Below are 19,884 nucleotides of genomic sequence, written 5' to 3'. Positions count from 1 at the left end.
CCGAGTGGTGACACAGTACAGTGAACTCCTAAAGTATTGGGACAGTAACATATTATTTTGTGCCCAATATAAATGAATGGTAAATAGTGTATTGTGTCATTTTGGAGAATTGTATTGTAAATAAGAATATAATATGTCTGAATACTTGTAATTAATGTGGATGCTACCATGATTATGAATAATCCTGAATGAATTGTGAGTAATGGTGAGTGAGAATGTTACACGCACTAATATGTCATTTCTAAACATTTCACCCGATATGGATGAACATACTCTCAAATGAAAGCTGACAGTCTACACTTTAAGCTCATAGTCATTGTATCATTTCAAATCCAAAGTACTGGAGTACAGGGCCAAAACAACAACAAAAATGGTCACTGTTCAATTATTTTGGAGCTCACTTTATATCAATGAATTAGCGAGGGCACTAGAACAGTCTGCGAAATGCTTGACTATGTACAGACTCAGTGAGCATAGCCTTGCTATTTAGAGAGGCTGCCATAGGCACAGAAGACGGGCTATGTGCCCTCTACCCACAAAATGTGATATAATGGTGGTTAAAATACTCTAATCCATGTTGTTCTCCCTCCTCACAGCTGACCCTCTGGTAGGAAGCATCGCCACCCAGTACACGACCAACAGACCAGAGCACGACAGGATAGCCAAACAGTGGACCAAGAGATACGCCACATAGACGGACATCAAGGAGCTCCACCACCCTTCTCTGACCCACCTCCGCCACCCAAAATCTGTTGAGCACACCCATCCCTCGCCCCTCTGCTCCTAGACTGGTCCCAAATCTGTTTGTGCTGTATAGCCAACTCCTGTGGTCATTGCATGCCAAACAATGAATTATTAATTGCATGTTTGGCATGACAATGACATTTACATTTACATTTTAGTCATTTAGTAGACACCCTTATCCAGAGCGACTTAGTTAGACCACAGTAGTTGGCTATACAGCACAAACAGATTTGGGACAAAGCTACTTGCCCCTCTCTCTGAGCCCCAAATGTGTGGAAGCACCTGACCTGATCCCCCTCCTCATCACAGGTGGCTGGTGGCACCTTTATTGGGGAGGACGGGCTCATAGTAATGACTGGAACGAGTAAATAGAAATGTATCAAATGCATCAAACCCATGGGTTCCATGTGTGTTAATGCCATTCCATTTACACCATTACAGATATTATTATAAGCCGTCCTCCCCTCACCAGCCTCCTGTGCTCACACCTTCAGTCGCCCCCCCACTACCCCTCCTCTGAGAACATGAACTTGATCGCTTCTTTTTTTATATACAAAGAGTATATTGGATTTTTTTCCCCAATACACTGAATGTTGATATGGTCACGAAAAGCTTTAATACTGTTATTCTTGTTGTTGTTATTGTTTGTTGTTGTTATTATTAGTACATTGTTTATTGCATTATCATCCTAGGCCCTTTTTATGTGATTGATGAAAAATGCATTCTATTCTAGAGCATTCTAGATACATGCTATTGATACAGTCCATACTGAGTTTTTTTGTTTAAGAGTTCATCTTCAGTTAGAGCCTGTCTGCAGAATTTGTGTTTACAGATGCAGAGTGGACCCTTTTCTATGATTTAATCACTTGTTGTTATTATTTTTCTGCCCCCAGAAGTTATTGCCATGACAGTAAGTCTGTCTGGATCTGTGTGTAGCTGGTCTTGCTGCTCACCTCCTGTGGTACTAGTCAGCTGGCAGTTGTTTGCTGTACATTTGCCTTGTGAGAATACATACTTATTGAATACTCAATTAAACACTGGTTGTAATGTTAACTCTGGCTTGGCTAATCTGTTGCTAATGTGCTCACTGTTTGTCTTCTTCACTGGGCTAACAGTGGGGGATTTCAATGCATAATCTATAATATTTAATGGTCATTAAAATATTAATATTATACACCCATTTTAGATGATTTATGTTATTTTCTCATGTCACATTTTAAAGCTCCACTGTCAATAACATTTCCTTTTTATGATCAGTGATGAAAGTTACAGCTACTGTTTGTTCAAGTTCAAAACTCTCATCTTGTCCCGTGTATTTTCATGAGAAGTTTAAAAGCTCTTTGATAGCTGGCTGGCTGCCTCAAATACAGAGCTCTATTGAAGGATCTGCTGCACGCAGACACACAGAACCACTGAAACACACAAACACAGTTCCCATATACAAATGCCCTTAGAATGAAACTCTGGATTCTGAGATTCCATTCTGTAATGCTACAATTCTGAGTCCCGACTAGTATAACTACGGCAGTTTAGTTCCTGACATTCCAGTCCCGAAATGTACCCCCCCCCCTGAATGGAACATCTGGACGCATCCCTTCACTCCTGCAGGTTTTCATGAAAGGATCCAGTCTGCCTGTGGAACAGCACCTGGAATACTGAACCCTGTGCAGCCTTGGCATTCCAAATGAAATGTTTGCTTTTGTGCTTTTGTGCTTTTGAGTCTTGTTTTGTGAAAATGATTTATTAATTAAGAGTTCATCCATTATTAATTAGGCAGCAATGCTGCTTGTTATTGCTAATTACGACAATGGCCTCTCAGTCATTGTAGGCCTATTCCAATATAAACCAGCACCACGTCCTCCCTCTTGCACATGGATTTCTCATCTCTCGCTAGAGAGACTGTTGCAGCATTAGTGGTGAGAAGAGAACTGATCCAGGATGAATTAGTAGAATCTTTGCCTTTTGACAGCCAGTGTTGAAAGGAGTGGAGTCGGGCCTTAACATTCTGTGTTTTGCTGCTGTAAATGATTTGGTGTAGGTTGGATCCTAATTCTTATTTGTCAAAGAGAAGCGGCAAAGTGTAGAGAGACCAGCAAAGGGATGTAATTATTGTTGACAGGCAGGGAATGGAAGGGGGATATTGGGACTCTACCTCCCCCACCTCCTCATCAGTACCCCACAGGGAGAAGAAGAATGATTATTGTTTCTGATGCAGAGCCTCATAACCTCACTGGTTGTCCTCAACCCCCAGCTTGTCCTAAGAGACCAGGGCAGGGGGATTGGTTGGTAAAGACAATACCACTTAAAGTCTTATATCTCAGTCTTATATCTCAACCTCTTCTTTGATGCGCAGTATGGTGTGTTCTTCCTCCTTTGAGGACAGTAAATCCCACAGGTTGTTGGTGTTGGTCAATGGGTTAATGTTAGGCTCAATCAGACCCTCTGACTGGAGAGGTTGACTGTTTGCCCTGTAGCCTACTGAACTCAAATGAACCATTTTAAGACTAATATTGGTCATGTTTACATTCAAAATGCAGCTCGGTGGACATTGTATGGGCTGCCATCGTCACATCGAAGAAGCTATCTCATGTGGTGAAGCAAATACACCAGGTGAGTTCAGACGGTATAAAGCAGTAGCCTGCATGTACCTGCAAGTTAGCCTCTTCCGCTAGGTTATCTATTAGCCTACATGGTCCATTTCTATCTGCAACAAGAGGATGCACGCCAATTTAGCAGGAATGCTTTGAAATGCAGGAAACTTCATGTAGCCTAATATGACCATCACAAAGAAGAGATAAGAACATCTAATATTTCTGTCACCCTCTGCTGACTATTGGGAGTGTAGGTGGACTTCACTTTTACATGATGCATTGATAACATTATATATAGGCTTATGGTATCCACAATGGTCAGAATCATCTCACACCTCTTTGTCCCCCTTTCCAACTATAGAGTAGTGCTCAGCTAGCTCTCTCTCAATTTGACATTGTCATCGAGTGTGCCCAACCGAGACGGAATCCATTGCCCTGGATAACTCTAGCTTCGTCTGCTGCTGCCTCTGTACCCACACTTCCGCTCCGCGAGAGGCAAAAGGCACGCGTCCAAGCGACGGAGGCACTCACAGACACAAAGAAAGGTGGGCCTATCTAACACTAAATGTTTTTTTTAAATCGAGAAATATATTCTATATATTCTATATCTATATTGTATTGTTTGGCGCGTCTGAGGGATCGACATTTGGATCTCCACCGTGGATAGGTTATAGGCGTTGGGGTTGAAATTGAGGAAAACGGTCCGTCCTAAAGACTGGACTGAGATCAGCTTTAGCTGCCTATCGAGGGATGCCAATAAAACATCTAATTGTAAAAGACATTGGCTTCGGTCTACAGATTCAACTAGTTTGGCATACATGTTCGGCATATTCTCTTATGGGTGATTGAAGAGCATCTGATTTCAAAGTGAAAGTTTCATCAAGTCAACGAATGCTCAGTGGGAATGAAGAATGAGGAAGGTTCCCCAAACGAATGCGACATCGCCCAATACATTTAGGCTACATTGGGCTATTTGATCAGTTGAGGAAATTAGGCTACAGGCTACCTCCTCGTCGTTCTTATTTTGCTCTAATGAAATGTAATCATTTCACAATAAGAGCGGAGTGGGCTCCTTTGTTGTAGCACAACTCAGCTAAAATAACGCTTCAGTGCAAACATTAGCTTTAGGTCAGTAGGCTAATCTGTTAGAGGGTTAAGAAAGACTGGGGGTAATGGTTTGACGATAAACTCATGTTGAATTGTGTCTGTAAACCTATGAACACATCGTTGGTTGGCGCCTAACAACAATAGGCTAAAGGTCGTATTGATGGCGCTGGTTATTGATAGCCTACATTGAATATTTGCAGTGCTGCTGAAATTGTGTGTGTGTGTGTGTGTGTGTGTGTGGTGGGGGGGGGTCTTAGGTGTATTTGTTGTTTTTCTGTGGCCTGAATGTTGCTTTTTGTTTTTGTCTGTACAGATCGGTATGTCGGATGAGGATTCGCGTGCCAGCATTAGTTCTTCTTCCTCAACTCATCAGCATTTAGAAAAAAACGCGCCTAAGAAACGAGAAGAAAGCAAAGCCAGTATGAGCAAGACTTCCAAACTCCTCTCCACCAGCGCCAAAAGGTAAGGCTGTCAAAAAAATGCAACGTTTCACTGAGTTGATATTTTATAATACCGTAGCTCACTCGCGGCCACTTTTGTTACAATGTATCGTCTTGTCATTGACTGGCGCGTGTCACTATAGTGTTTAATTTACAGTGGACCATTTTCTGAATTCGGTTCTGTATATATAAATATGAACTTCCGAATCAAGTTTTTTTTGTTTACCGTTTTGTTCTTAACCTTCCTAGTGCATTGTTGTCAAACTGTAAATAGCCTATGATTCAATAGATGACTAACTTATTTGCATATTTATTTTCGGTGTTTATTGTGGTAAGACTAGAGGAAATAAAATAGACTGCACTGTGCCAGATTTTTTATCTATAGTTATATTTGTTCTCATCCTAATTTACTGTCTGTCTTGATCCTTTGGTGAAATTAGCATTCTGGATATTTTGAGTGTCTGCCATGACAATGTATCTTGTTCCCTATTATTAATCTTCTGTGAGTGACCATTTTCATTTTTGTGCATTATTTCAGAATTCAGAAGGAGTTGGCTGACATTACTTTGGATCCGCCACCGAACTGCAGGTAGGCGCGTGTATGTGTGCGATTTTTAGCATGTAAATGTTGGTGGGGAAAACAACATTTTTTTTGGGGGGGGGTGCATGCTAGTAAAGCCACTACACAACTCTGAACAATAGATTAATTGCGCTATAACGGTGCACACAAACTGTTAGCGCCTACATAAAGCTGTCCCAACAGCAGGGTCCCAACAGCAGTCCGAACACCTTACAGATATGGCTGATTTGCTTAAACAAATGTGGTTTCTACTGTCAGTTGAGATGTACAAACTAGGGCATAAGGGGATGACAAGCGGATAAGAGGCCATCTGTAATTTTCGATTAAGACATTAATGAGAGAGCTGCGACGGATGTAGTCAATATAACTATTTGTTCAGCACTTTTGAAATGTACAGTACCAGAATTGAGAACATGGGCTGTTCTTACAGTGTTCTCTCTGTAGACCAAGTCAGAACTGTAGGATAAATAAAGGGGGCATATAAGCAGACATTGAAAGCTCTTAAAATATTTGATGATTACATTTCTTTAAAACAGGTTATAGGATTCATGTGCACCACCAAGTCAGAACAATAGGTGAAATTAAGAGGGGAAAATAGACCAAATGATTAGGGTGAGGCATATGGGCTACTAACAGCTTACTACACAACATACTTAGTATTACTTTCTTAGCTACAGTATATATATCTCCCCAGAATATTACATAATTTATACAGCAGTATAAAATACATTTTTGGACTCACCATGTGCTGTGCCCACTTGAACAGGAAGGTGGCACGGCGGTCCTTCATGGGCAAATTTTGTCATCAAAGTCTGGCATTCTCTGGATTTATGGTGCTTTCACGACAACTGGGAACTCTGGAAAAAAACAAGGTTGAATCACAATGACATCAGTGATCTTCATGTCTAGAAAGAGGTCTGAGTTTCCGACTTACATTTCCGAGTTGGATGACCGTACAAAACGCATTTTGCCAGTCGGAGCCAGTTTTTTTTTCCTGAGTTCCCAGTTGTCTTGAACTCATTGAAGTCAGATTTCCCAGTTATGAGTCAACAGTTGTTTTTTTTAGAAATCATGCTCGATTGACAGCATGGCCAATGTTGAATGTTTATCATTGGAAGACCCTTAAACCCAGAATTGGGACCATAAACCCACTCAACCCACTCCACTGAAGAGCAGGCTAGTGATTGCTTTGAAATGCTTGCAGTTAGCCACTGATTCCTTCCAAACCACTCATTGTTGAATTTGCTATTTCCAACTTGTTGTGTAATGTTTATGACCAATGGCCGAGGAGCACCGATACGTTTTATCTATAATTTCTCTTCATATGACAAGGATCAAAAAGGATTTGCCAGTAGATTGTCGACTTGATTCATGATGATGACTGCTAGCTAAGATTTTATAAGTATGATGTTAACAGTCCAATCAAAGCTACTGTAGATATGTGATTTGACGTAAGTTTATCTGTGGCCAATGACCTTGAGCCTTCTTGGATGGGCACTTCTAATGTAACTCTATGGCAGCACCCAAGGGGCTTGAATTTTTCGACCTCTGGCCTTAGATTTGCCGGTGACTTAGTGTCCCCATGAGTGACAGAACATTGAGCCAATCCCGGCGCAATTAGAGAACATTACTAACCCCTACGCTCCGTATTTTCAGAGGCATGATGAACACAGTTCTTCTGACATGCATCCTGGAAGGCCAGTAAAGGAGAGAAGAGATGTGCTACACACACACTCTCTCTCTCTAGAGAGACAGGAGATGTACAAGCAGTTCCTTGTCATGTGTTATTGAACCTTGAAGGCCACTGAGGGAGTTCATCTCTGTATGTATATCTTCAATGAGGTCAGAATTTACGCTCACCTGCTGACAAGCTGCTGTGCTGCGGTCAGTCTACACTTGCCAGTCTACACACACTTAGGGAACTGTGGGTCATGATGATCCTGTCTAGACCCTGAGAAGTGAGCTGATTACATGTTGGCGCAGCTCTCCAGACCACCAGTTGGACACACACACAAACCAGTTCCAAAACAGACATTTAGCTATCTGATGACCCTGGCATATGACTGCTATGGATTTGGCAGAGGTTGGCTCACTCAACATGTCAGAGAGTAATGGCATGTTTTGAGACAGGAGCTTTGTGTTCTGCAGCTGGAAAGGACCATGAAGGAAGGAATCCTATTTGACTGACTCTAGTCATTCCATCCATTGGTGGGTTTTGTGGCCTGCTCTAGTCTAGTGTAGTGGGCTACTATGGTGCTGCTGTGGTATTGGAAAGTGGAAGGAGCTCTGGTTAATCCAGAGGGATTATGGGGGTTTATAACCACATCACCACGTGTTGCCCAGATGCTTGGAACCCAGTGAACTAAAGAGGGGTTTTTGGGGGGGCTGACCCAGTGAACTATGTTCCAACCAGACATTCTGCTGCCACCTTAGTGACCTGACGGTTGTGTCATAGAATGGAAGTAATTCAGTGAACCATGCTTGTGTGACGAGTCGCCTTGCCTGAGACCTGAAGACGTGCATTAGCTTCTTGAGCTAATGCCTAGGCTTTAGCTCATCAGACTAGTACAGTTGTATGGCTTGGAGTGACAATGTGAAAACATCCAAGCCAGCCCAGTATGCCTACAGTGCAGGTAGTGAGTGTGAAAAGGGTATTTGTGGTCTTGGACCTATCTTTAGATACACTATACATTCTTTGCATGAGGCAATTTATATAGTGGTTTAGTATGTAGTTTTCATTAATCTATCATTTGGTTTTCCTGAACTGGATGTTTTCTGCCATAGCAAGCATGTCATGTTTTCTGGCCACTACATGGCAAGTTCCTCAGTTGACATTCATCAAAAGCTAATTATACTTGACACGGGGAATGCCACACACACACTCCAGCCTTGTTCTATTTTTAAATGGTCTTGTCGTTGTCATAGTGCTAACATCACACACTCGTTTCCTCCCCCCTCTCGCCCTCCCCCTCACATGTTCTCTCGCCCTCCCCCTTACATGTTCTCCCCCTCCGCCTCACATGTTCTCTCCCCCTCCCCCTCACATGTTCTCTCCCCCTCCCCCTCACATGTTCTCTCGCCCTCCCCCTTACATGTTCTCTCGCCCTCCCCCTCACATGTTCTCTCGCCCTCCCCCTTACATGTTCTCTCCCTCCGCCTCACATGTTCTCTCGCCCTCCCCCTTACATGTTCTCCCCCTCCGCCTCACTTGTTCTCTCCCCCTCCCCTCACATGATCGCTGCCTCCCCCTCACATGCTCTCTGCCTCGCCCTCACATGCTCTCTGCCTCGCCCTCACATGCTCTCTGCCTCCCCTCACATGCTCTCTGCCTCCCCTCACATGTTCTCTCCCCCTCACATGTTCTCTCTCCCCCTCACATGTTCTCTCCCTCCCCTCACATGTTCTCTCCCCCTCACATGTTCTCTCCCTCCACCTCACATGTTCTCTCCACTCTCTCACCCCCCCCCTCACATGCTCTCTCCCCCATCACATGCTCTCTCCCCCATCACATGCTCTCTCCCCCCTCACATGTTCTATCCCCCTCACATGTTCTCTCGCCCTCCCCCTCACATGTTCTCTCGCCCTCCCCTCACATGTTCTCCCCCTTCCCCTCCCCCTCACATGTTCTCCCCCCCCCTCACATGTTCTCTCCCCCTTCACATGTTCTCTCCCCCCTTCACATGCTCTCTCCCTCCCCTCACATGCTCTCTTCCCCCCTCACATGCTCTCACCCTCCCTCACATGCTCTCTCACCCCCCCTCACATGTTCTCTCCCTCCCCCTCACATGTTCTCTCCCTCCCCTCACAGGCTCTCCCCCCTCACAGGCTCTCTCCCCCTGACATGTTCTCCCCCCTCACATGCTCTCTCACCCCTCACATGCTCTCTCACCCCCTCACATGCTCTCTCACCCCTCACATGCTCTCTCTCCCCTCACATGTTCTCTCCCCCCTCACATGTTCTCTCACCCCCTCACATGTTCTCTCCCCCTCACATGTTCTCTCCCCCTCACATGTTCTCTCCCCCTCACATGTTCTCTCCCCCCTCACATGTTCTCTCCCCCTCACATGTTCTCTCCCCCCTCACATGTTCTCCCCCCTCACATGTTCTTCCCCCCTCACATGTTCTCCCACCCTCACATGTTCTCCCACCCCCTCACATGCTCTCTCACCCCCTCACATGCGCTCTCACCCCCTCACATGCTCTCTCACCCCCTCACATGTTCTCTCTCCCCCTCACATGTTCTCTCTCCCCCACGTGCTCCCCCCACGTGCTCCCCCCTCACATGCTCTCTCCCCCTCACATGTTCTCTCCCCCTCACCTGTTCTCTCCCCCTCACCTGTTCTCTCCCCCTCACCTGTTCTCTCCCCCTCACCTGTTCTCTCCCCCCTCACCTGTTCTCTCCCCCCCCTCACCTGTTCTCTCCCCCCTCACCTGTTCTCTCCCCCCTCACATGTTCTCTCCCCCTCACATGTTCTCTCCCCCCTCCACATGTTCTCTCCCCCCTTCACATGTTCTCTCCCCCCTTCACATGCTCTCTTCCCTACCCCTCACATGCTCTCTTCCCCCCCTCACATGCTCTCACCCTCCCCTCACATATTCTCTCCCTCCCCCTCACATGTTTCCCCCCCTCACATGCTCTCTCCCCCTCCCCTCACATGCTCTCTCCCCCCTCACATGCTCTCTCACCTCACCACATGTTCTCTCCCCCTCACATGTTCTCCCCCTCACATGCTCTCTCCCCCCCTCACGTGCTCTCCCCTCACATGTTCTCTCCCTCCGCCTCACATGTTCTCACCCTCACATGCTCTCTCCCCCCTCACATGCTCTCTTTCCCTCCCCCTCACATGTTCTCTCCCCCTCACATGTTCTCCCCCTCCCCCTCACATGTTCTCTCCATGCTCTCTCCCCCCTCACATGCTCTCTCCCCCCTCACATGCTCTCTCACATGTTCCCCTCACATGCTCTCTCCACTCCCCCCTCACATGCTCTCTTTCCCTCCCCTCACATGTTCTCCCCTCACATGTTCTCCCCCTCCCCCCTCACATGTTCTCTCCACTCTCTCACCCCCCCCTCACATGCTCTCCCCCCTCACATGCTCTCCCCCTCTCACATGCTCTCCCCCCCTCACATGTTCTCTCCCTCCCCCTCACATGTTCTCTCCACTCCCTCTCCCCCTCACATGTTCTCTCTCACCTTCATTCGTTTCCTTAGCTGCTCTTTGGCTACTACTCCCTTGCACTTTTTTTTCTAGCACTTGTTTTCCTTTCTTTGACAAACACACTCTCCCTCCCTGTCCCTCCCTTCAGGATGTAGCCCCTGGGTGTCTGGCCTTGCGGTGGCGTCTCATTGGATTCTTGACATTCTCAGAGTTAAGGCTCATGATAGTAATTTAACATTGAAAGCTTGGTGTGTGTAACTGCTCTGTGACTGGGATAGTGGTCAAAAAAATAAATATGAAATGTTGTTTTACAGCCATAGTAGTACGGCACCCCTGGCGCAAACTAGGGTTAAGCACCTTGCTCAAGGGCACATAGACAGCTTTTTCACCTTGTTGGCTCAGGTATTTGAGCCAGTGACCTTTTGGTTACTGGCCCAACGCTCTCACCGCTAGGCTACCTGCTGCCCTAAGCTTGCAGAACCTGGTATTCCCAGGCAGTTTTCCATCCAAGTACTAACCAGGCCCGACCCTGCTTTACCTTCCTAGATCAGATGAGAAGGGAAAACAGTGGGTTCCAATTGTGTTCTTACTGCCTCTTACTCACTCCCCTCACTCTCAACCCCCTAACTGTGTAGCCCCAGCATTGACTGCTGGCTAATGAGTGTTGTGTCTGTGTGTGTGTGCTTCTAAAGGTGTTTTTACTTCAGGAAGCGTGCCAGTAGTTATTGTAAGCCATCTGAGGTGCTTGTGATTCTTTGTTTACTCCCTCTAGTGTACTCTGAGCTAATGTTTAGAGTGAGAGATTGCGAGCCAAGGATTTTTTTTCTCCTCTTGACACAAAATGGAGTGTTACTGTTCCAGAGTGTTGAAGTTGTTGTATGTGTGACTGTGATGGCTGCTGTCTAAGTCTCTGTAAAGCTTTTCATATCTATTAAAAAGGACTCCCCACTGGGGAGGAAGTGTCTAGCCCATGCTGTGTTGTTAGCAGAGCGTTAAAAACCCAAAGTACGGCTGCTACCTACTGTACCTCTGAGCTGGTATTTCTGAAAGGAGTTGTGTTTATTCGGGAGTCGTGATCATTGGAGTGGGACCCAGTGTTGGGATAATGGAGTGGGACCCAGTGTTGGGATAATGGAGTGGGACCCAGTGTTGGGATAATGGAGTGGGACCCAGTGTTGGGATAATGGAGTGGGACCCAGTGTTGGGATAATGGAGTGGGACCCAGTGTTGGGATAATGGAGTGGGACCCAGTGTTGGGATAATGGAGGCTGTTTTGCTTGCTGTGTTCATGGTCCGTTGGGAAAGTGTTGCCTTATTTTATTTAGTTAACCTTTATTTTGACAGGGAGTCAATACTGAGACCAAGGTCTGTTTTCCAGAAGAGTCCTGTTTAGCACAACAACACATTAAAACACAATATACATATTAGTTGTTTTTTAATCGCTTTAGTACAATACTGAACAAAAATATAAAAGCTACATGAAACAATTTCAAATATTTGACTGAGTTACAATTCATATAAGGAACTCTGATAATTGAAATGAATTCATTAGGCCCCAATCTATGGATGTCACATGACTAGTAATACAGATATGCATCTGTTGGTCACAGATTAAAAAATATATAATAATAATAATAATAAAAGGTAGGGGCATGGATTAGAAAAACCAGTCAGTATCTGGTGTGACCACCATCATGCAGTGCGACACATCTCCTTCGCATAGAGTTGATCAGGCTGTTGATTGTGGCCTGTGGAATGTTGTCCAACTCTTCAATGGCTGTGCCAAGTTGCTGGATATTGGCGGTAACTGGAACACGGTGTCGTACACGTCGATCCAGAGCAATCCAAACATAATCAATGGGTGACATGTCTGGTGAGTATGTATGCAGGCCATGGAAGAACTGGGACATTTTTAGCTTCCAGGAATTGTGTACTGACCCTTGCGACATGGGGCCCATGCATTATCATGCTGAAACATGAGGTGATGGTGGCAGATGACTGGCACGACAATTGCCATTAAAAGGTCCATCAATAAAATGCAATTGTGTTTGTTGCCCATTGCTTATGCCTACCCATACCATAACCCCACCGCCACCATGGGGCACTCGCTCACAACGTTGACATCAGCAAGCCTCTCACCCACGCAACACCATACACGTGGTCTGGGGTTGTGAGGCCGGTTGAACGTACTGCCAAATTCTCTAAAACAACGTTGGAGGCATATGGTAGAGAATTTAACATTAAATTATCTGGCAACAGCGCTAATGGATAGTCCTGCAGTCAGCATGCCATTGTGCAGTCCCTCAATATAGACATCTGTGGCATTGTGTAGTGTGACAGATCTGCACATTTTAAGAGTGGACTTTTTTTGTACCCAGCACAAGGTGCATCTGTGTGGTGATCATGCTGTTTAATCAGCTTCTTGATATGACACACCTGTCAGGTGGATGGATGATTTTGGCCAATGAGAAATGCTCACTAACAGGGATGTAAACAAATTTGTGCACAATTTGAGAGAAATAAGCTTTTTATGTGTCTGGGATATTTTACTTCAGCTCATGAAACATGAGACCAACACATTACATGTTGCGTTTTATATATTTTTTCAATATATATATTTTCACTGCAGTACCTATATAGACCCATAGGGGGCCCGCAGACCCCGGTTGTATACGCACAATTCCTCCAATTTTAAAGGGCATTGGCGATCATTCCACATGTAAGGTGCAAAAAACCCAAAAAGCAGTTGGACCCAACTCAGTGGAACTGGAAGGGATCTCCAGAGATGGCCATCCCTGAGGCCGGGTCTGGTATCTCGTACTTCTAGAAGTTAACAATGAAGTAAGATACTGAGGAAGTATCTTAATTCACTGTTAAAGCAGGAGGGCTTTATAAACTAGAGTGCAACGCATCGATCTACGAGACTTCAAAGAGCGCCAGCCTATAGCCCGTAATAAAACGTAGTGCGCTATGATAAACTGTCCATTGGCTTCAATACAGTGGCAGCTGTATTCATAATCCTATACACAATATCCCCATAGTCTATAATGATATGAATGTCGACTGAAATATTTGTATTCTCCTATTTAATGAAAGGCATGACCTATTCCTATAAAATCTCTGAATGAAGAAAACAGCCTTGAAGCATTCCCATTACTCCTGGAATGCTTGGTAAATATTATCTTTACGTTACTGAAAAGAAGGTTCACTCACAGGCCCCCCCCAAAAAAAGAGATATTATTCCATGTATACTGCATCTCTGTGCGATTGCTATTATCAGGAATGGGTGGTGTGTCTTCAGTCTTTCAGCCGCTCTGTTGAAGTGGCGTCATTATACTATCTATTTTGTTATGACAGCCTAGTGTACATTACACTGTGTTTCTGGTTAGTGCTATAAAAAGAGGTAGTGCTAGCAGCTGCTAATGGGTTCGAGATGATGTGATGACACATAAAGAGGACAGTATCTGCACTTAGACATATTCCTGGCAAGCCAAGGTGTCAAGTGAGAGTTGAGATACAGACTGAAGTCAGGAGTTGCATGCATTATGCTGGCCCCTGATACAACTGGCCTGTACTCTCACAGGGATGACCATTTCTATTTACACTTGGAAGATTATCCCCTGTTGTTTGCAAAAAGATTCCAAATAAACAAACAACAGTATCACAGAAGTAAACAAAAGCGTTTTGGAGAATCAGAAAAATCTGTTATTCCACTTGTTACCTGACTGATGCATTGAGTGTAGACATTTTGATGGTTCTTCATCACAAGCACAGTCTCCCAGCTGAAATGTGGACTGATCTTGCCCCACCTTTCCTTTCTCTCTGTCTGTTATTGAACTGAATGACAACACAACAGTGACTATTAGTGTGGCATATTGAACTGAACGACTACATTGACTGCAGCATGCCATATCACCCCTGCCGGGAACACTACGTGACATTTGTCTGTTGGGGTGGAGAACAGACTCTCTTCTGTGGCTCTGCTGTGTATCACACACATCTGTTGTCGGGCAGAGAAACCACACAGGCTGGATGTTTTCATGTGAAATGATACAATACTTCTATATACAGATTTTTGGCATAGAATTAGGAACTGTATTTTAGACTGACACTCCTGTGTTTTTGGCATAGAATTAGGAACTGTATTTTAGACTGACACTATCCTGTGTTTTTGGCATAGAATTAGGAACTGTATTTTAGACTGACACTATCCTGTGTTTTTGGCATAGAATTAAGTGTTATGTTTTCACATTGATTTCTAATTAGCTTTGCTGTTAGCATCAATGCAAAGCATGCATTTTGGTCGATGAGTAATGACCAGGCGTTTTTCGTCGTAGACCATTTCTGTGTTTGCATTACTCAATACTGGTGGGTGGCGGTAATCCAGTGGACTGTCAGAAGCTCCATTCAACCCCTGTCAACTTGTCTTGTGTCACTGAGCAAATAAACTGCATAGCACTATAGCTTTGTTTTGGTTTTACTACGAGGCGATGACCTGACTCGTGGCAGGTTGCGCTGGTAATGAGCGACACCGATAATGCTGTGAATGATAGTGGATTATATATATAAGGAATTATTATTACAATGATGCCTACTTTTCTGTTTTCTGATACACAAGTATTAGCATTTTAATGTGTTAGTTAACCTTCACTTTTGTGAGCTAGTTATTAGTTTGAGATCAGATATTTTAGAAAGCCTCAATCTCTATAAATCATATAGCCTGTGTGTTTGTATGTTCTACAGAGAAACCAAGTGTAAAGCACTATATTATTGCATTCCTTCATCACATTCTGTCATCTTGTCTTTCACCCTTCATTTCTCCAATACCATGAAACAGTGCAATGTACCTATGTTGCCTGTTTGTGTGTTTGCAGTGCAGGTCCAAAAGGAGACAACATCTATGAGTGGAGATCCACCATCCTGGGACCACCAGGCTCTGTATACGAGGGAGGGGTCTTCTTCCTAGATATCGCCTTCACACCAGACTACCCCTTCAAACCACCCAAGGTAAAGACTCCAGTCAAAACAACTCAAACAATGAATAGAACACTCCTCCATTACACAGCTTTGTAGGCTACCACTTTCTCACTAGAGAAGGGAACTTGTTATTGCGAAGTTGACCGCTGGAGGGAGCGATTGCACTTAGATGCTATTGAAATGCAGGGCCTCTAGTTTTTTATGCAAATTGCAAATAGTTAATGGTCATTTTAACCAAACCAACCAACCAAACCAGACTCCAAAGGCTTGAATAGAAATGTGGCTTCCATGATTAGACTGAGTTTCCATCCTCCAAGCATTGTTGAGCAGATTATTTTGGTGTTTCTTTCAGGATCTACCAGTGTAACATCAATAACAGTCAGGGTGTATTGATCTAGAGAAACTTAGTTGTTTCCTTGTTTTTACTGCCTGGCTGTGCACAGGGCTTCATACAGACAGACGGACACACACACTGCTACACACACAGACACACACAGACACACACATAGCTGCTGTCTGAGAACAGGGTACACAAACACCACAGACAAGACTAGCAGATCCACTCCACACCTTGGAATAGCCTGGGAGCACAGTTATGGAGCACAGTTTCCACAAGCAGGCCAGCATGGTTAGTCACTCATGAAGTGATTGAGAGAGAATGAGTCAGCTAGGGAGATAGAGGGGGAGAGTGTGATTGAGTCAAAGGGTGCGTCTCCAATGTCACTCCCACTCTGATCCCTCCACTGTTCAGACAGGCAGCCCGGAGGTCAGAGGTGGCTCCCTAATGATGTTTAGTCTCTTGTCTTCCTAATGTTCCGCTCCTCTTCTTCTGTGTTACTGGCACAAAGAGATGCTCAGCTCCCGAAGGACTGGAAAAAGCACATAAACCCCAGGTGCATTGATCTACAGTTTGTCGGAGGTTGACATGCACCTTAGCCAAATACATTTAAACTCAGTTTTTCACAATTCATGACATTTAATCCTAGTAAAAATTCCTGTTTTAGGTCCATTAGAATGAAATGTCAGAATCATAGTAGAGAGAATTATTTATTTCAGCTTTTATTTATTTCATCACATTCCCAGTGGGTCAGAAGTTTACATGCACTCAATTAGTATTTGGTAGCATTGCCTTTAAATTGTTTAACTTGGGTCAAATATTTTGGATAGCTTCCCACAATAAGTTGGGTGAATTTTTGCCCATTCCTCCTGACAGAGCTGGTTTAACTGAGTCAGGTTTGTAGCCCTCCTTGTTTGCACACGCTTATTCAGTTGTGCCCACAGATTTTCGGTGGGATTGAGGTCAGGGCTTTGTGATGGCCACTCCAATACCTTGACTTTGTTGTCCTTAAGCCATTTTGCCACAACTTTGGAAGTATGCTTTGGGCCATTGTCCGTTTGGAAGACCCATTTGCGACCAAGCTTTAACTTCCTGACTGATGCTGCTTCAATATATCCACATATTTTTTCTACCTCATGATGCCATCCTATTTTGTAAAATGCACCAGTCCCGCCTGCAGCAAAGCACCCCCACAACATGATGCTGCCACTCTCGTGTTTCACTGTTGGGATGATGTTCTTCGGCTTGCAAGCCTCCCCCTTTTTCCTCCAAACCTAACGATGATCATTATGTCCAAACATAACATCAGACCAGTGGACATTTCTCCAAAAAGTCTGATATTTGTCCCCATGTGCAGTTTCAAACCGTAGTCTGGCTTTTTATGATGGTTTTGGAGCTGTGGCATCTTCCTTGCTGAGCAGCCTTTCAGGTTATGTCGATGTAGGACTCGTTTTACTGTGGATTTCCTTTGCTGTTGTTCCGGGATTGATTTGCACTTTTCGCACCAAAGTACGTTCATCTCTAGGAGACAGAACGCGTCTCCTTCCTGAGCGGTATGACGGTTGCGTGGTCCCATGGTGTTTATGCTTGCGTACTATTGTTTGTACAGGTGAACGTGGTACCTTCAGGCGTTTGGAAATTGCTCCCAAGAATGAACCAGACTTGTGAAGGTCTACAATCTTTTTTCTAATGTCTTGTCTGATTTCTTTTGACTTTCCCATGATGTCAAGCAAAGAGGCACTGAGTTTGAAGGTAGGCCTTGAAATACATCCACAGGTACACCTCCAATTGACTCAAATTATGTCAATTAGCATATCAGATGCTTCTAAGGCCAGACATAATTTTCTGGACTTTTCCAAGCTGTTTATAGGCAGTCAACTTAGTGTATGTAAACTTCTGACCCACTGGAATTGTGATACAGTGAAATAATCTGTCTGTAAACAATTGTTGGAAAAATGACTTGTGTCATGCAGAAAGTCCTAACTCACTTGCCAAAACTATAGTTAACAAGACATTTGTGGAGTGGATGAAAAACGTGTTTTAATGACTATGTGTATGTAAACTTCATACTTCAACTGTAGATTAACTTTGTTGTATCCTAGGTGACGTTCCGTACCAGGATCTACCACTGTAACATCAACAGTCAGGGTGTGATCTGTCTGGACATCCTGAAGGACAACTGGAGCCCCGCCCTCACCATCTCCAAGGTGCTGCTGTCCATCTGCTCCCTGCTCACTGACTGCAACCCTGGTAAGACTTAAGACACCATATACTACTGTAATGCGTGTTCAATTGAAATGAATTAATTACAGTGGCTGATTTGACGGGCATTGTAGTCTTATTTCAAACATTGTCATATGAGGAATTCCGTGTGTACGTGCTGGCTGGTCAATGCTGTAGTTGATGCCTTATCTATAACTCTGTGTTATCTCCACCCCTCACAGCTGACCCTCTGGTAGGAAGCATCGCCACCCAGTACACAACCAACAGACCAGAGCACGACAGGATAGCCAAACAGTGGACCAAGAGATACGCCACATAGACACACAGGACTGGGTCGTATTCATTAGGGACTGAAACGGGGAGGAACTACTTGGAATTGTCCAATAAGAAACGTTCATTTGTTTCCCATTGCAAAACGTTTTCTGTTGCATGCCCTAATGACTACAATCCGGGGCAACATGAGGGGGAGGTGTCGTCTTTCTGGGATGACTCGGGGACTGTCAGGTTGGGGGAAACGGGAGCTTGGAGACTAGGGAAGGATTTTTCTTGGAATTTGTCTTATCTCCTGATATTTTGTTCATGGTCTTTAAGTTCTCGGCCCGTATATTATAATGAAGATTTTGGTAATAATGCTTTTCAATGTTTCCTTAACGTTCTGTAAATGATTTTTTTGCTAATTGTACTACGAAATGAAATTTAATTTGAAATTGTTGGACTGCTTGTATAAAGTTGTGACACAATGGTTTTCTGGTAGAATTCCTAATCTCATGTCAACGTGAATTTCACATAATAAAGTAACCGTTGGTGTAAGCGCTCTCGCATATCTATCATTTCATCTGCTGTAACATAGTGCTGAAACATTGGTATTTAGCCTATACAGCACATAATGTCTAGGTGTGTTGCTGATATACAGTCATTGTTCAATGGCGTTCAAACTGAAATGTGCATATGTCAGGAAGCAACAAACAAAACCAACTAAGTAGCAGCATAAAACATGACATTTATTTAGCTAGGTCTCACAAGACATGAAGGACACAGGCAATGTTCAAATTATCCCTCCACCCTCCATGTTCACTTCAATTCACTGAATTGAAAGAAAATGACTTTCAGAAATATGGTGAAAACTCCTGGCCCATGCCTCCACCAATCAAATGCTTCTACGTTTGTAGTACTGAACGAGTGTACACTTCAGGAGAGAGGATGTTATTTGGACACATGACAGAAGCCACATTTCATCCCATTCCTACTCGCTAGGAATTAAGTTTAGTAAAGTGACAAATAAATTAGGTAAATAAAACATGTACAAAGCTAATAAACTACACAGCTTTTGTATTAACAAATACACAAAAACAACCATTTACAGACATTTAATAATCAGACATGAGCAATATACCTGATCAAGGTCGTACCATTGTTTTTTTTTATTGCTACCGGGCCATACACTAGGTAGTATCTAGTAATATGCCATACACTAGGTAGTATCTAGTAATATGCCATACACTAGGTAGTATCTAGTAATATGCCATACACTAGGTAGTATCTAGTAATATGCCATACACTAGGTAGTATCTAGTAATATGCCATACACTAGGTAGTATCTAGTAATATGCCATACACTAGGTAGTATCTAGTAATATGCCATACACTAGGTAGTATCTAGTAATATGCCATACACTAGGTAGTATCTAGTAATATGCCGTACACTAGGTAGTATCTAGTAATATGC

General features: G+C 44.0%; 2 protein-coding genes across 4 annotated transcripts in view; both read left to right on the top strand.

Annotated features, from left to right (window-relative positions):
- The window catches only part of LOC124043364 (ubiquitin-conjugating enzyme E2 E2-like), a 49,918-nt gene extending 48,121 nt beyond the window's left edge, over window positions 1–1,797 (top strand). For both annotated transcript variants that reach the window (XM_046361912.1, XM_046361913.1), the window contains exon 6: window positions 597–1,797. In XM_046361912.1, the coding sequence (XP_046217868.1) occupies window positions 597–694 (98 nt within the window). In that variant the 3' untranslated portion in view covers window positions 695–1,797. The remainder of the gene's footprint in view (window positions 1–596) is intronic.
- Window positions 1,798–3,726: 1,929 nt separating this feature from the next.
- Window positions 3,727–18,968, top strand: LOC124043365 (ubiquitin-conjugating enzyme E2 E1). 2 transcript variants are annotated; one of them, XM_046361915.1, is made up of 6 exons: window positions 3,727–3,880; window positions 4,756–4,904; window positions 5,421–5,471; window positions 15,496–15,628; window positions 18,038–18,185; window positions 18,380–18,968. In XM_046361915.1, the coding sequence occupies exons 2-6, from the start codon at window positions 4,762–4,764 to the stop codon at window positions 18,475–18,477; spliced, it is 573 nt and encodes a 190-aa protein (XP_046217871.1). In that variant the 5' UTR covers window positions 3,727–3,880; window positions 4,756–4,761; the 3' UTR covers window positions 18,478–18,968. The 2 variants fall into 2 exon arrangements, with proteins under 2 accessions (XP_046217871.1, XP_046217870.1); XM_046361914.1 differs by lacking the exon at window positions 3,727–3,880 and adding an exon at window positions 4,016–4,251.
- Window positions 18,969–19,884: the final 916 nt, after the last annotated feature.

Source organism: Oncorhynchus gorbuscha, linkage group LG09 (genome assembly GCF_021184085.1).
Source record: "Oncorhynchus gorbuscha isolate QuinsamMale2020 ecotype Even-year linkage group LG09, OgorEven_v1.0, whole genome shotgun sequence".
NCBI classification, from domain to species: Eukaryota; Metazoa; Chordata; class Actinopteri; order Salmoniformes; family Salmonidae; genus Oncorhynchus; species Oncorhynchus gorbuscha.
Note: the sequence above shows the minus strand (reverse complement) of the source record. Positions and strands in the feature narration are given on the sequence as shown.